The sequence below is a fragment of the Mustelus asterias genome, chromosome 17 (genome assembly GCF_964213995.1).
Source record: "Mustelus asterias chromosome 17, sMusAst1.hap1.1, whole genome shotgun sequence".
Taxonomy (NCBI): domain Eukaryota; kingdom Metazoa; phylum Chordata; class Chondrichthyes; order Carcharhiniformes; family Triakidae; genus Mustelus; species Mustelus asterias.
This window is the reverse complement of record NC_135817.1, coordinates 21,564,078-21,580,670: the sequence shown is the minus strand read 5'-3', so window position 1 is coordinate 21,580,670 and position 16,593 is coordinate 21,564,078. Positions and strand designations below refer to the sequence as shown.

The 16,593-nt window shown below is 41.2% G+C and overlaps 1 protein-coding gene across 8 annotated transcripts in view; it reads right to left on the bottom strand.

The window, feature by feature from the left end:
- LOC144506358 (sex comb on midleg-like protein 2) overlaps positions 1-16,593 on the bottom strand; it is a 216,951-nt gene that overhangs the window by 41,473 nt on the left and 158,885 nt on the right. For all 8 annotated transcript variants that reach the window (XM_078232360.1, XM_078232365.1, XM_078232362.1 and 5 more), the window contains exons 9-10: positions 15,722-15,857; positions 14,045-14,248 (exon numbers count right to left, since the gene is read on the bottom strand). In XM_078232360.1, coding sequence (XP_078088486.1) covers positions 14,045-14,248; positions 15,722-15,857 — 340 coding nt within the window. The remainder of the gene's footprint in view (positions 1-14,044; positions 14,249-15,721; positions 15,858-16,593) is intronic.

Sequence of the window (16,593 nt, the reverse complement as noted above, 5' to 3'; positions counted from 1 at the left end):
GGCCCTCAATGTTGTGCCGAGCTTTGTCCAAAACCAAGATCAAGCTATCCCATTCCCTATCATTCTGGTGTGCTCCATGTGCCTATCCAATAACCGCTTGAAATTTCCTAAAGTGTCTGACTCCACTATCACAGCAGACAGTCCACTCCACACCCCAACCACTCTCTGAGTAAAGAACCTACCTCGGACATCCCTCCTATATCTCCCACCATGAAGCTTATAGTTATGCCCCCTAGTAACAGCTACATTCACCCGAGGAAATAGTCTCTGAACGTCCACTCTATCTATTCCCCTCATCATCTTATAAACCTCTATTAAGTCGCCTCTCAACCTCCTCTGCTCTAAAGAGAAAAGCCCTAGCTCCCTCAACCTTTCCTCATAAGACTTACCCTCCAAACCAGGCAGCATCCTGGTAATTCTCCTCTGCACTCTCTCCAATGCTTCCACATCCTTCTTATAGTGAGGTGACCAGAACTGCACACAATATTCCAAATGTGGTCTCACCAAGGTCCTGTACAGTTGCAGCATAACCCCACGGCTCTTAAACTCAAACCCCCTGTTAATAAACGATAACACACTATAGGCCTTCTTCACGGCTCTATCCACTTGAGTGGCAACCTTCAGAGATCTGCGGATATGAACCCCAAGATCTCTCTGTTCCTCCACATTCCTCAGAACCCTGCCGTTGGCCCTGTAATCCGCATTCAAATTTGTCCTACCAAAATGAATCACCTCGCACTTATCAGGGTTAAACTTCATCTGCCATTTTTCGGCCCAGTTCTGCAACCTATCAGTGTCTCTTTGCAGCCTACAACAGCCCTCCACCTCATCCACTACTCCACCAATCTTGGTGTCATCAGCAAATTTACTGAACCACCCTTCAGCCCCCTCCTCCAAGTCATTAATAAAAATCACAAATAGCAGAGGACCAAGCACTGATCCCTGTGGTACACTGCTGGTAACTGGTCTCCAGTCTGAAAATTTTCCATCCACCACCACCCTCTGTCTTCTATGAGATAGCCAGTTACTTATCCAATCGGCCAAATTTCCCTCTATCCCACACATCCTTACTTTCTTCATGAGCCTACCATGGGGAACTTTATCAAACGCCTTACTAAAATCCATGTATACGACATCAACTGCTCTACCTTCATCTACACACTTAGTTACCTCCGCAAAGAATTCAATCAAATTTGTGAGGCAAGACTTACCCTTCACAAATCCGTGCTGACTCATAGAATCATCATAGAAACCCTACAGTGCAGAAGGAGGCCATTCGGCCCATCGAGTCTGCACCGACCACAATCCCACCCAGGCCCTACCCCCACATATTTACCCGCTAATCCCTCTAACCTACGCATCTCAGGGGCAATTTTAACCTGGCCAATCAACCTAACCCGCACATCTTTGGACTGTGGGAGGAAACCGGAGCACCCGGAGGAAACCCACGCAAACACGAGGAGAATGTGCAAACTCCACACAGACAGTGACCCGAGCCGGGAATCGAACCCGGGACCCTGGAGCTGTGAAGCAGCAGTGCTAACCACTGTGCTACCGTGCCGCCCATTATAAACCTCTGGTAACTGGTCTCCAGTCTGAAAAGTTACCATTCTGACTATCCCGGATTAAGCTGCATCTTTCCAAATGGTCATAAATCCTATCCCTCAGGACCTTTTCCATTAACTTACCGACCACCGAAGACTAACCGGCCTATAATTACCAGGGTCATTCCTATTTCCTTTCTTGAACAGAGGAACAACATTCGCCACTCTCCAGTCCTCTGGGCACTATCCCCGTGGACAGCGAGGACCCAAAGATCAAAGCCAAAGGCTCTGCAATCTCATCCCTTGCCTCCCAAAGAATCCTAGGATATATCCCATCTGGCCCAGGGAACTTATCGACCCTCAGGTTTTTCAAAATTGCTAATACACCTTCCCTCAGAACATCTACCTCCTCCAGCCTATCAGCCTGTATCCCATTCTCATCCTTAAAAACATGGTCCTTCCGTGTTCACCAAGGAGAGGAAAAGTATTCATTCATCGCCTCTCCTATCTCTTCTGACTCCATGCACAGGTTCCCACTACTATACTTGACCGGACCTAACCTCACCCTGGTCATTCTTTTATTTCTCACAAGAGTAAAAAGCCTTGGGGTTTTCCTTGATCCGACCCGCCAAGGACTTCTCATGCCCCCCACCCCCCCGCCCCCCAGCTCTCCTAAGCCCTTTTTTTTTTTAGCTCATTCCTTGCTACCTTGTACCCCTCAAGCCACCCAACTGAACCTTGTTTTCTCATCCTTACATACGCTTCCTTTTTCCTCTTGACAAGACATTCAACCTCTTTTGTGAACCATGGGTCCCTCACTCAGCCATTTCCTCCCTGCCTGACATTGACATACCTATCAAGGACACTCAGTATTTGTTCCTTGAACAAGCTCCACTTTTCATTTGTGCCTTACCCTGACAGTTTCTGTTCCCATCTTATCTTCCCTAATCGCATCATAATTACCCCTCCCCCACTTATAAACCTTGCCCTGCCGTAAGGCCCTATCCCTCTCCATTGCAATAATGAAAGACATCAAATTATGGTCACTATCTCCAAAGTGCTCTCCCACAACCAAATCTAACACTTGGCCCGGTTCATTGCCCAGTACCAAGTCCAAAGTGGCCCCACCTCTTGTCAGCCTATCCACATAGTGCCAGGAAACCCTCCTGCGCACACTGTACAAAAACTGCCCCCATCCGAATTATTCGACCTTTAAAGGTTCCAATCAATGTTTGGAAAGTTAAAGTCACCCATGACAACTACCCGTGACCTCCACACTATCCATAATCTGCTTTGCAATTTGTATCTTGTATATGACAACTTATGCTTTTATAGAACATAGAACAGTACAGCACAGAACAGGCCCTTCGGCCCATGATGTTGTGCCGAGCTTTGTCTGAAACCGAGATCAAGCTATTTCCTCCCTATCATCCCGAAGTGCTCCATGTGCCTATCCAATAGCTTCTTAAATGTTCCTAAAGTTTCTGACTCCACTATCACTGCAGGCAGTCCATTCCACACTCCAACCACTCTCCGAGTAAAGAACCTACCTCGGACATCCTTCCTATATCTCCCACCATGAACCCTATAGTTATGCCTCGTTACCGCTCCATTCACCCGAGGAAATAGTCTTTGAATGTTCACTCTATCTATCCCCCTCATCATCTTATAAACCTCTATCAAGTCTCCTCTCAACCTCCTCCACTTCAAAGAGAAAAGCCCAAGTTCCCTCAACCTTTCCTCATAAGACCTACCCTCCAAACCAGGCAGCATCCTGGTAAATCTCCTTTGCACTCTTTCCAGTATCTCCACATCCTTCTTATAGTGAGGTGACCAGAACTGCACACGATATTCCAAATGTGGTCTCACCAAGGTCCTATACAGTTGCAGCATAACCCCACGGCTCTTAAACTCAAACCCCCTGTTAACAAACGCCAACACACTATAGGCCTCCTTCACGGCTCTATGCACTTGAGTGGCAACCTTCAGAGATCTATGGATATGAACACCAAGATCTCTCTGTTCCTCCACATTCTTCAGAACCCTACCTTTGACCCTGTAATCCACATTCAAATTTGTCCTACCAAAATGAATAGCCTCGCATTTATCAGGGTTAAACGCCATCTGCCATTTTTCAGCCCAGCTCTGCATCCTCTCTATATCTCTTTGCAGCCTACAACAGCCCTCCACCTCATCCACTTTTACTCCAATTTTGGTGTCATCAGCAAATTTACTGAACCACCCTTCAGCCCCCTCCTCCAAGTCATTTATAAAAATTACAAATAGCAGAGGACCAAGCACTGATCCCTGTGGCACTCCGCTGGTAACCGGTTTCCAGTCTGAAAATTTTCCATCCACCACCATCCTCTGTCTTCTGTTAGATAGCCAGTTACCTATCCAATTGGCCAAACTTCCCTCTATCCCACACATCCTTACTTTCTTCATAAGCCGACCATGGGGGACTTTATCAAACGCCTTACTAAAATCCATGTATATGACATCAACTGCACTATCTTCATCAACACACTTAGTTACCTCCTCAAAAAATTCTATCAAATTTGTGAGGCAAGACTTGCCCTTCACGAATCCGTGCTGACTATCCCGGATTAAGCTGCATCTTTCTAAATGGTCGTAAATCCTATCCCGAAGGAGCTTTTCCATCAACTTACTGACCACCGAAGTAAGACTAACCGGCCTATAATTACCAGGGTCATTGGTTATAGTTCCTTAAACATAGCAAAATCTGAGCAACTTTTTTCTGAAATGGTATTCAAAATGTTTCTATACACTTGCTTTGCAATCAAAACTTCCGTAAGTATAAGGAGCTTTACAGCAGTACAATTCAACTGTCTAGCCTTAGCAAGTGGTTGAAGATAGTAGCTTCAACTGGGTGGCTATAAATTGCAAAATAACAGTTTAGTTGTACACTGGTAGCCTGTGGATAAATACTGGTGGTCAAAGCCACAGGAGAGCTTTATATTGAGGCATATATACCTACAATTGTTCCTTTATAGTTGGTCAACAAGTCATTACTATTTCAAACAATGAACACAAGCAGCCTCCAATGCACCCAGCAGTAATCACATGGTAGGGTGGAGCATAAATAGTAAATAATTGGAGCTCATCAGAAAAGTACAATGATAATAATGGAAAATTTTACTCTATACACGGAATGGAAAATTCAGATGGGCACAGGTAGCCTAGACGAGGTGGTCTTAGAATGTTTCTGGGATAGTTTCTGAGAACAACATGCGCTGGAGCCAGAGAACAGGTTTGCTAAACCTGGTATTGTACAATGAGATGCAAGTAAGATTCTATAAGTTTCAAGATACTTGTAGAAAAGAATGGAAGTAGTCCCAGAGTGAAAGTACTAAACTGGGGGAAGGATAACTATGACAGTATGAGGCAGGAGCAAGGGAATGTAGACTGGGGGTGGCTGTTTGAGGGTAAACCCACATCCGATATGTGGGAGTCTTTTAAAAGTCAGTTGTTAACAATTCAGGACTAGTATGTCCCTGCAAAAATGAAGGATAAAGATGGCAAGATTCAGGAACTCTGGATGACAAGAGAGATTGTGAGCTTAGTGAAAAAGAAGAAGGAGGCATACATAAATTTCAGGAAATTGAAAACAGATAAGGCTCTTGAGGAATACAAAGATAAGAGCTTAAACAGGGACTTAGAAGGGCAAAAAAGGGTCATGAAATATCCTTGGCAGGCAGGAGAATCCCAAGGCTTTTTATGTGTATATAAGGAAGAAGAGGGTAAGCTAAGGAAAGGATAGGTCCACTCAAGGACAGTGGATGGAATGTGTGTGTGGAGCCAGATGAGGTGGGTGAGGTCCTTCACATCAGTATTCACAAAAGGAGAAGGATTGATGGATGGTGAGTGTAGAAAGGAGGATGTTGACATTCGAGACACGTTGAGATAAAAAGAGGAGGTATTGGAGGTTTTGAAAAACATTAAGGTGGACAAGTCCCCAGGAATAGATAGGGTCTATCCCAGAATACTGAAAGGCGAGGGAAGAAATTGCTGAGGCCTTGGCCAAAATCTTTGTATCCTCTTTAGCCACAGGCAAGGTACCAGAGAATTGGAGAGTAGCTAACATTGATTCTTCTGCCCTTCTTAAACAGACAAACAATCTGGGAAATTACAGGCCTGTGAGCCTTACATCAGTGGTGGGGAAATAATTGAAGACTCTTAGGGACAGGATGTACTCACATCTGGAAGAGAACAGGCTTATTAGCGATAGGCAGAATGGTTTTGTGAAGGGGAGGTCGTAGAGTTCTTTGAGGAAGTGACAAGAACAGTTGACCAGGGCAGGGCAGTGTGTGTTGTATACATGGACTTTAGTAAAGCCTTTGATAAGGTTCCTGATGGCAGGCTGATACAGAAGGTGAAGTCATATGGGATCTGAGGTGAGCTGGTAAGATGGATATAAAACTGGCTTGGGCATAGAAAGCACAGAGTAGCAGTAGAAGGGTACTTTTCTAACTGGAGGTCTGTGACAAGTGGTGTTCCACAAGGATAAGTGCTGGGGCCTCTGTTGTTTGTAATATATATAAACAATTTGAAAGAAAATGTAGGTAGTCTGATTAGTACATTTGCAGGTGATACAAAAATTGGGGGAGTAGTGGATAGTGAGAAGGACTGTCAGATTCAGCAGGATATAAATCAGCTGGAGACCTGAACCAAAAGATGGCAGATGGAATTTAACTCGGACAAATGTGAGGTGATGCGATTTGCAAGGAAAGTAAATGGTCGAGCTCTTAGAAATATTAGCATACAGAGGGATCTAGGTATGCAGATCCATAGTTCCCTGAAGGTGGCAACTCAGGTGGACAAGGTGGTCAAGAAGGCATATGGCATGCTGGCCTTCATCAGTTGAGCATTGCGTATAGGAACTGGGAAATCATGTTGCAGCTGAATAAGGCTTTGGTTAGGTCGCATTTGGAGTACTACATATAATTCTGGTCGCCACACTACTGGAAGGATGTTGATGCACTGGAAAGGGTGGAGAAGAGATTTGCCAGAATGTTGCCTGGTTTGGAGGATATGAACTATGAAAAAAGGCTGAACAAACATGGATTGTTTCATTGGAACGTCAGAGGATGAGGGGGGACCTGACAGAGGTTTACAAGATTATGACAGGCTTGGATAGATAGGATAGTTTGTTTTTTCCCTAGGGTCGAAGGATCAATTAATCAGGGGCATAGGTTGAGAGTGAAAGGGGGAAGGTTTAAAAGAGATGCAAAGGGCAAGTTTTTCACAAAGGGTGGTGAATGCCTAGAACATGCTGCTGGAGGAAATGGTGGAAGCAGTTTCTATAACAACGTTCAAGAGGCATCTGGATAGATACATGAATAGGCAGGGAATAGAGGGATATGGACCATGTAGAGGCAAAAAAATATTAGATTAGAGAGGTATCTGTGTTGGCACAGACTTGGTGGGCTGAAGGACGTGTTCCTGTGCTGTACTGCTCTTTGAGAAATTAATGATCTCAGGTACCAGAATATGGTATGATAGAATTTCATATTCAGTTTGAATAAGGAGGGGTCTGAGGCAATATTTTTAATCTCAAATAAGGACAAATTGGGTTAAGATATACGTCAATACAAATGTAGTGGTAAACATTTAAGGGGACATTTCAGAATGTACACAATAAATACATTACAATGAATAAGAAAATGTCCAAGGGACAGACCCACCATCCATGATTAAATAGAATGAATAAAGATAGTATCAAACTTAAAGGAAAAACATATGTTTGTGCAAAGACAGATGGCAGGTCAAAAGACTGGATAAAATACAAAGAACAGCAAAGAATGACTGATGGATTAATAAGGAAAAATTAGAATGCAAGAGAATGCTGGTCAAAAATATAAAAACAGATAGTAAATATTTAATAAATATTTTAAGAGAGTTAAAGTGCGCACTGGCCCGATAGAAAGTCAGCCTGGAGAACTGATAATGGAAAACAAGGAGATGGCAGATGAATTGAACAGGTATTTTGCATCAGTCTTCACTATAGAGGATTGAAGTACATCTCAGAAGCAGCTGTAAATCAGGAAATGGAAGGGAGGGAGGAACGCAGTAAAATTACTGTTGCCAAAGAAGCGATTCCCTGTAAATTGTTGGCGCTGAGGGCTGATAACAGCCTGGGTCCTGATGGACTTCACCCCAGGGTTTTAAAGTAAGTGTTGAATGAGATAGCTGATACATTGATTGTAATGTTTCAAAACTCCCCAGATTTGGGGAAGGTCCCATTAGATTGGAAGATAGCAAACATAATTCCATTATTCAAAAAGGGCAGAGGACAGGAAGTGGGAAACTATAGGCCAGTTAGCTTAACATGTGTTGTAAGGAAAATGTTAAGTTATTGTAGGACATTTGGGTAAGCTCAAGATAATCAGGCAGAGTCTGATTATTTGGTTTTGTGAGGGAAAAATCATGTTTAACCAACTTGCTGGAATTTCTTTGAGGAGGTAACATGCTGTAGCTAAGGATGGATGTATTGTACTCAGATTTCTAGAAGGCATTTGATAAAGTGCCACATTTCTTTATTAATTCGTAGGACATGTGCGTCACTGGCTGGCCAGCATTTATTGGACTTTAACCTGGTGTTGTTAGACTCCTTACTGTGTTTACCCCAGTCCAACGCCGGCATCTCCACATCAGCATTTATTGTCCATCCCTAGTTGTCCTTGAACTGAGTATCTCACTCAGCTATTTCAGAGGGCAGTTGAGAGTCAATCACATGTAGGCCAGACCTGGTAAGGATGGCAGATTTCTTTCCCTAAAAGGACATTAGTGAACCAGATGGGTTTTTCCGACAATTGACAATGGTTTCATGGACATCAGTAGATTCTTAATTCCAGATATTTTTTATTGAATTCAAATTCCACCACCTGCCATGATGGGATTCAAACCCAGGTCCCCAGAACTTTATCTGAGTTTCTGGATTAATAGTCTAGCGATAATACCACTAAGCATTGCCTCCCCTAATAACATTAAAGGTTATTGCGGTTAATAAAAGCTCATCATGTAGGGGGAAACATATTGGCATGGATAGAAGATTGGCTGGATAGCAGGAAGCAAAGAGTAGGCATAAATGAGATGTAATCTTGCAAGAGGATCAATGCTAGGACCTCAACTGTTTACAATTTATATAAATGACTTGGAGAAAGGGATGGTTTCCAAATTTGCTGATGACACAAAGATGATAGGAAATTCAGTTGTGAAGAGGATACAAGGAGGCTACAAGAAAAATATGGATAGGTTAAGTGAGTAGGCAAAGATCTGGCAAATTGAGTAAAACATGGGAAAATGTGAAATTCCCCTTTTGGTCGGAAGAATAAAAAGCATATTATCAAATGATAAGAGATTGCAGAGCTCAGAGGTTCAAAGGAACTTGGGTGTCCTACTGTATGAATCACAAAAGACTAGTAATGCAAATACAGCAAGTAATTGGGAAAGCTAATTGAATGTCATAATTTATTACAAAGAGAATTGAATACATAAGTAGGGAGGTTATGCTTTAGTTGAACAGGGCACTAGCAAGACCACATCTGGAATATTATGCACAGTATGGGTCACCTTGTTGAGGGAACAATGTAATGCATTTGATGCAGTTCAGATGAAGTTTACCAAAATAATACCTGGAATGGGTGGGTTGTCTTATGACAAAGGTTGGATGTGCTAGGCTTGTATTTGCTGGAATTTAAGAGTAAGAGGAGACTTGTTTGAAACATGAGATCCTGGGGTTTTGACAGGGTGGATGTTGAGAGGACATTCCCTCATGGGAGAATCTAGAACTAGGGGTTAGTGTTTAAAAATAACGGGTTGCCCATTTAAAACAGATGAGGCAAATTATTTAACTCGAGTGTTGTGGGTCTTTGGAATTCTCTTCCTGAAAAAGAGGTGGAAATCGAACCTTTGAATATTTTAAAGGCTGAGGTGGATAGATTCTTGGTAAGCTAGGGAACGATAGGCTATTGGGGATGGACAGGGTGCAGATTTGAGGTCACTATCAGATCAACCATGATCTTATTAAATGGTGAAGCATAGAAACATAGAAATTAGAAGTCGGAGTAGGCCATTTGGCCCATCAAGCCTGCTCCGCCATTCATTTTGATCACGGTTGATCATTGAATTCAATATCCTGATCCCCCTTCCTTCCATATCCCTTTAGCCCCAAGAGCTATATCTAATTTCTTCTTGAAATCAGACCACGTTTTGGCCTCAACTGCATCCGGTGGTAGTGAATTCCACACATTCACCACCCTCTGGGTGAAGAAATTTCTCCTCAGTTCTAAAAGGTTTACCCCTTATCCTCAAACCATGACCTCTAGTTCTGGAATCCCCCACCAAAGAACAAAGAAAATTACAGCACAGGAATAGGCCCTCCAAGCCTGCACCGACCATGCTGCCCGACTTAACTAAAACCCCCTACCCTTCCGGGGACATTATCCCTCTATTCCCATCTCATTCACGTGTCAAGACGCCCCTTAAAAGTCACTACTGTATCCGCTTCCACTACCTTCCCCGGCAACGAGTTCCAGGCACCCACCACTCTGTTAAAAATCTGCCTCATACATCTCTTTTAAACCTTGTCCCTCACACCTTAAACCAATGCCCCCTAGTAATTGACTATTCCACACCCTGGGAAAAAGCTTCTGACTATCCACTCTGTCTATACCTCTCATAATCTTGTAGACTTCTATCAGGTCTCCCCTCAACCTCCATCGCTCCAGTGAGAACAAACCACGTTTCTCCAACCTCTCCTCATAGCTAATGCCCTCCATACCAGGCAACATCCTGGTAAATCTTTTCTGTACCCTCTCCAAAGCCTCCACATCCTTCTGGTAGTGTGGCAACCAGAATTGAACACTATATTCCAAGTGCGGCCTAACTAAGGTTCTATAAAGCTACAACATACTTGCCAATTTTTAACCTCAATACCCCGGCCGATGAAGGCAAGCATGCCATATGCCTTCTTGACTACCTTCTCCACCTGCATTGCCACTTTCAGTGACCTGTGTACCTGTACACCCAGATCCCTTTGCCTATCAATACTCTTAAGGGTCCTGCCATTTACTGTATATTTCCTATCTGTATTAGACCTTCCAAAATGCATTACCTCACATTTGTCCGCATTAAACTCCATCTGCCATCTCTCTGCCCAAGTCTCCAACTGATCTATATCCTGCTGTATCCTCTGATGGTCCTCATCGCTATCCGCAAATCCACCAACCTTTGTGTCGTCCGCAAACTTACTAATCAATCAAGTTACATTTTCCTCCAAATCATATATATATATATATAAACAGCAAAAGGTCCCAGCACTGATCCCTGAGGAACACCACTTGTCACAGCCCTCCATTCAGAAACTCACCCTTCCACTGCTACCCTTTGTCTTCTTTGACCGAGCCAGTTTTGTATCCACCTTGCCAGCTCACCTCTGATCCCATGCGACTTCGCCTCCTGCACCAGTCTGCCATGAGAGACCTTGTCAAAGGCCTTACTGAAGTCCATGTAGACAACATCCACTGCCCTACCCTCATCAATCATTGGGAACATGCTTTCTGAATCTACCCTGTCTAACCCTGTTGGAATTTTATAAATTTCTATGAGATCTTCTAAACTCCAGTGAATATAATCCTAATCAATTTAGTCTCTCCTCATATGATAGACCTGCCATCCCAGGAATGAGCCTATACTCCCTCTATAGCAAGGTCACCCTGCCTCAGATAAGGACACCAAAGCTGCACACAATACTCTAGGTGTGCGAGATAATTTCGGCCAGGCTAATGAGGTTGGCTTGCTAGAGTACGAGCTACCTGATGAGTCCTAATTGATGAGTAAATCAAGGAGTCTCATGCTCCCTATTTAAAGCAGGTGTGCCAATCTCCCAGCCTGCATTTGGCAGGGAGCAACTGGAGAGCTGGCTGTGTATAGATGTATGGTGTAAATAAAGTAACTTGGTGTCGGGACTTGCCTCCGTGGAGTTATTACAGTGTGGCCTCACCAATGCTGTATACAAGTTCAGCAAAACAACCCTATCCCTATACTCAATTCCTCTTGCTATAAAAGCTAACATACCATTTGCCTTCTTTACTGCCTGCTATACCTGCGCGCTTACTTTCACTGATGCAGGCTCATGGGGTTGAATGGCCTACTCCTGCTCCTTATTTGTATGTTCATATGTTCCAATTATTTTAATCAACTTTTCTCTTTTTAAAAGTCTTTCCACATCCCTTTTCTCCTAGGGTTTTATTTTCACTTTCAAAGAACTTAATTTTTGTTAAATTTTGCCATGCTTACTTCTGTTTTAAGAACCTGCCACACTTCCTCTCACTTTTAACCAACTTCAAGGTTTAGGTAGGCTGAAAGTGAAAACCTGCTAAACTTATTGAACGTGAATTTAGTTTCCAGTACATTAGAAAGCAAATGGAGGAGGAAGGATTTCAAAGATAACAAGGTGTATCTTTGAGGACATAATGAAAGATTTTAGGAAACTACATGTATAATTATAGACAAGAGAGCATTCAGGTGGGTTGGGATGCAATATTTGTTCAGTGGAGAACCCATGAAAGATTTTCACTCAGCCCCATAACTTCTGTTGCAGAATCAGAGGTCAAAAATAACAATCCAAAAAATAATTTAAGAATTTAATTAACATAGATAGGTGCAGATCTATAAACTTAAAGGCAACAAATAATTTAAAAATTGTTTCAAGCTTGTGGTCCATAAGGAGCTTTATTTTTGCTTTATATGATTAAAACCCATGATAATAACACGCACCTCCTCATTTATTATGGCAAAACTGCCATCCATGGTAAGATAAACTCATGCTGAGAACACAGTTTTTAAAATTTTACTGATTTAGTGAACATTTTAGTTGAATAAAGTAGATGTCTCACTGCTGGCAAATTAACTTTGTGATGTTAGTGTACCCTTGAGGTTTCTTTTTAAACCATGGTCACAGCCTTGGGTATGTCATTATTGGAAGGAGGAAAAAAAAAACTTTGGGCAGGTCAGATAACTGAAGTTTTTCAGGTTTCAGTTTCGTTTTGGCTGCAGTGATAGAGGCAGTCTTAGAAGCATGCTGGACAAGAAGTTTCTTTCTCTGTAGTTAGCTGAAAGAAAGGCTTGTGGCATTCTGCAGTAAATAATCTGTGCTTTGGTGTTTTAGGGAGCTGATCTGACGAAAACTGCTCTGAGTTTTCAAGATAATTTGAAATCAGCATTCAACCCAGTTTTCCATTATCACGGGAGCTTTAGCCTGTGCAGTGATAAATCTGTTTAAAGGGTTTTGTTTATTTAAATGGTTTTGATTGGAACATATTTTGGTTAAAGGTTTTACATTATTGTGGTTTTGTTTTCTCTTGTAATTGATAAAAGTTCTTGCTAATTTTCTTACTATACATGTTAACTATATTCTTAAATAAACTTTGTTCGATAAAAGCTCCCTAGCAGGTCTTTTGAATCATACCTGAAGTGAAACATCTCATGCTTATCCTAGCCAAATTCAAAATGATGATTTAGGCAGGCTTCATGAAACACTTTGGAGTTTCTGACCTGAACCATAACAACTTGTAAAAGGAGGTAATTTATTGAGCCTTCATTCCAACATTTAGTTTAGGTTTAGTAAAAGGCATACTCAATAATACCTTTATTAGAAACAAGCATTTAGAATCACAATTCATATAAAACAATTCAAAGATTGCTAATAATGGCTTTTAACAGCAAATTAACTAAAGACCTCAGGCAAAACACATCCTTAAATAGGACACGGAAGTATTACCAGTATATAACAGAATAAAAACATAAATTAAGCTAGATTTCCTTCTACTGTTCTTATAATTTAATCACCCTCTAAAATAATTACTCCCGACCACCTGTCACGCGCCTACCAAGTCTACATCAGATATCAATATTTGGTATTCGTTGCCGAGCAAACTGCACTAAAAATCACTCTCTTGTAACTTAAGCGACTGGCAACTGCTTCCACGTTGAGAATGCTAGAGAACAGATGCAAAATACAATATGTTTGATTGTTACTTTCAGTAGAATCAAGTCTAGAAAGCACTTCTGTGAGATGATTTTACATTAGCTATGTTTGAGAGTGTGATGGAGACGGATTCAATCTAGTCAATGCCTTCCAAATAAGTGAAAAGAGAAAAAACTGCAAGCTTACAGGAAAAAGACAGTTGAGTGGGACTAGGTGAACTGCTCTTAGAGAGCTAGCATGGCCATGATGGGCCACATGGCCTCCTACTGTGCTGTATCTATTCTATGATTCTATTTAAAATGTATCCAATTGGCTATAAAGCATTTTGAGTTCATGAAAGAGGCAATATAAATGCACTTCTTCAACCGCAACAGAAATATTCACGGGAAACAGACCTTTTGATAAAAATCACATTATGAACAAAACCTTTAGCAACATCTCTAAATAAATGTAACAAAAGGGTATATATGCAGCAGCTTTTTTCCCTCACCTGTTATTGTCTCTCCACCATGATGTCCAGACTTAAGAAATGAGAAGACTGTTTTCGCCTGGTAGGCACAATCAACACAACCCTGAACAGCCTGTTGAAGCACTGTAGGCACTGGACCAGGCCCAAAATGATCTGGAAGCTGCTGAACATTTTTTTTATTCAGATGCGGTCCACAGTTTCCATGTTTGTTAACGTACACACAAACTGTAACAAAACAGCTACTATTAAATATAGCTTCATCTTAATCTAGTCAATAAGTTGACTAGCACACTACTTAATAGATGCTCATTTAATCCCTTATCTCTAAATGTTTTACTTGGGTAACTTCTGTCCTTACAAACGTAAGGGATGTTGGCGCTAAGAGACGTTAACAGTTTTTGACACCAGGCATTAATATTGCACTGAGAGCTCAAGTTGCAAAGATGCAAAGCAAAACTCATTGTATGCAGCCTTCAAAAAGGAACCCCTGATAAGTGCATTTTCCCCTATTTTCCATCCTCCTGGTTTCTTGGAATAGAGTTGGACATTTTGTGCCAAATTATGGAGTTCCTTGATATGGCAAATCAACTCATTTGGAATGAGAAGGAAATATTTCACAGGTGATGTTTAAACTCAATAGTGAGATGGGATTTCCATCTCATCAGTCCAGCATAAATTCAAATCTGGGTTTCAAGTAGAAGAACAGAGCGTGCTAATTCAGTACTGCACCAAATTCCCTAAATTCCAAACTTTAAGTACAATAGTACAATCAAATGGTTTGTGCGAGATATTTGACCACTCTAGCCTAAGCACCTTAGTCAGTCATGTGCAGTTTTAAATCACTGCCACTCTGTTATGCTGCAACATTTAATAAACAGAATATAGAAGTAAAATGAGTCAATGAGTTTTTATAGTTGAACAACTGAAAAGCTTGAGATCACTTTCATTGCATACAAAGATACCATGCATAGGGGATATCTTCAAAGATGAGGAAGAATGATGGATTAATGTACTAATCTGCAGCTTTTCACAACAGTGATAATGAACTCTTAGAAATCTGATCCGAGTAAGAATTAAATATGAATTAAGAAATGGTTTCTCTTCAAAAGTGCAACTGGCATTCGATATACGTTAACTATGATTATCCACCTGGATTAACTACGATTATCCATCTGGATCCACCTGGCCCAAATATTTTCTTGTCAATCACAAAATTTATATAGAGCAACCAATCCATTAAAATGAAAATACACATTTCTAACATTTATTTGAAGCTTTTTGGGGTCAATTAAGTAGCTTAATAATTTCAGTTATTAAACACCTCAAGTAATTCGATATTTCAAATCACGTGACTTTGTTATGCACCATTACATTTTCATGAAATTCTCAGTTGGATCATGTAACTACTTTCTAAATTCAAAAGAGTAAGGGTATCTTTATTGTAGTTCAATTCATAATCAAGCATTAGATTTTCTCCGAATGTTTTATGAATTGTTCAGGATGTGTTCCAGTTTCAAATGGCAAGAGCAAATTTGATCAGTGAGTGTTCAGATGATGTTCATCGTTAATATTGGAGGAATCAAGAGTGCTAAAATGTAGCTTTTGATTGACTGCATAAAACCACAACGATGCAATATTCAATTTGGAAAAAAGCATTTTTCATTTTTGCTTACTGGTTAGAAATAAAGAGACATTTACCTGTGGACATTACTGATGGAGTGGTGTTATGGACAATCGCAGCATCTTGAGGTGCCTGGGCACTGCTAATATCAGGTTCTGGTGTTGTTGTGGTAGGTGAGGGAGGATGTGGGCTCTGTGGTGTTCGAGGCTTTCTCTGAAATGTAAAACTAAACTTTGAAAACTGAAGTTATTACAAATGGGTTTATTTTTGTTGATACTTCAGTAATGCTGACTTCCTCAAACAAAATACAAATGAGAAGTCTCAGAACATCAGGTGAGTGGTAAAGGAGCAGCGCTCCGAAAGCTCATGATTCCAAATAAAGCTGTTGGACTTTAACCTGGTGTTGAGACACTTCTTACCGTGCCCAACCTAGTCCAACGTTGGCATTTCTTTTTATTCATTCATGGGACATGAGTCTTATTATCTTTGAAAATCTGCCTCAGGGAATCAGGCTGAGAAATTTCACTCATTGTTTCAATTAGTGCTATTAACAACTTGCAACTATTTTGTTGAGTATTGCAAGTACACAAGCTACATGGGTTTCAGTGGAAATTGAAGTCTCTTGCTACGACTGTACACATTTTACAAACTAGAGTAACACTGATAACTGGGAATTAAATTACTTATTTGCTCTTGCCTAGGGAATTGTGTAGAGAGAAAGTAAAAGGGAATCTCATGTAAACCCAAAACAACACAATAACTACATCTACCAAGTGTTCTAAAGATGAAACTGGAAGTTGAGTAATAAAGAGAATAATGACAATTTGTGTAAGCAATAATTAGTTAAATACACTTGCCAGGATTTTACAATAGAGGTAACAGTGAAGCAAGCAACACTGACCATTATAAAGTAATGCAGATGACAATGTCTGGTACCTGCATACAGAGT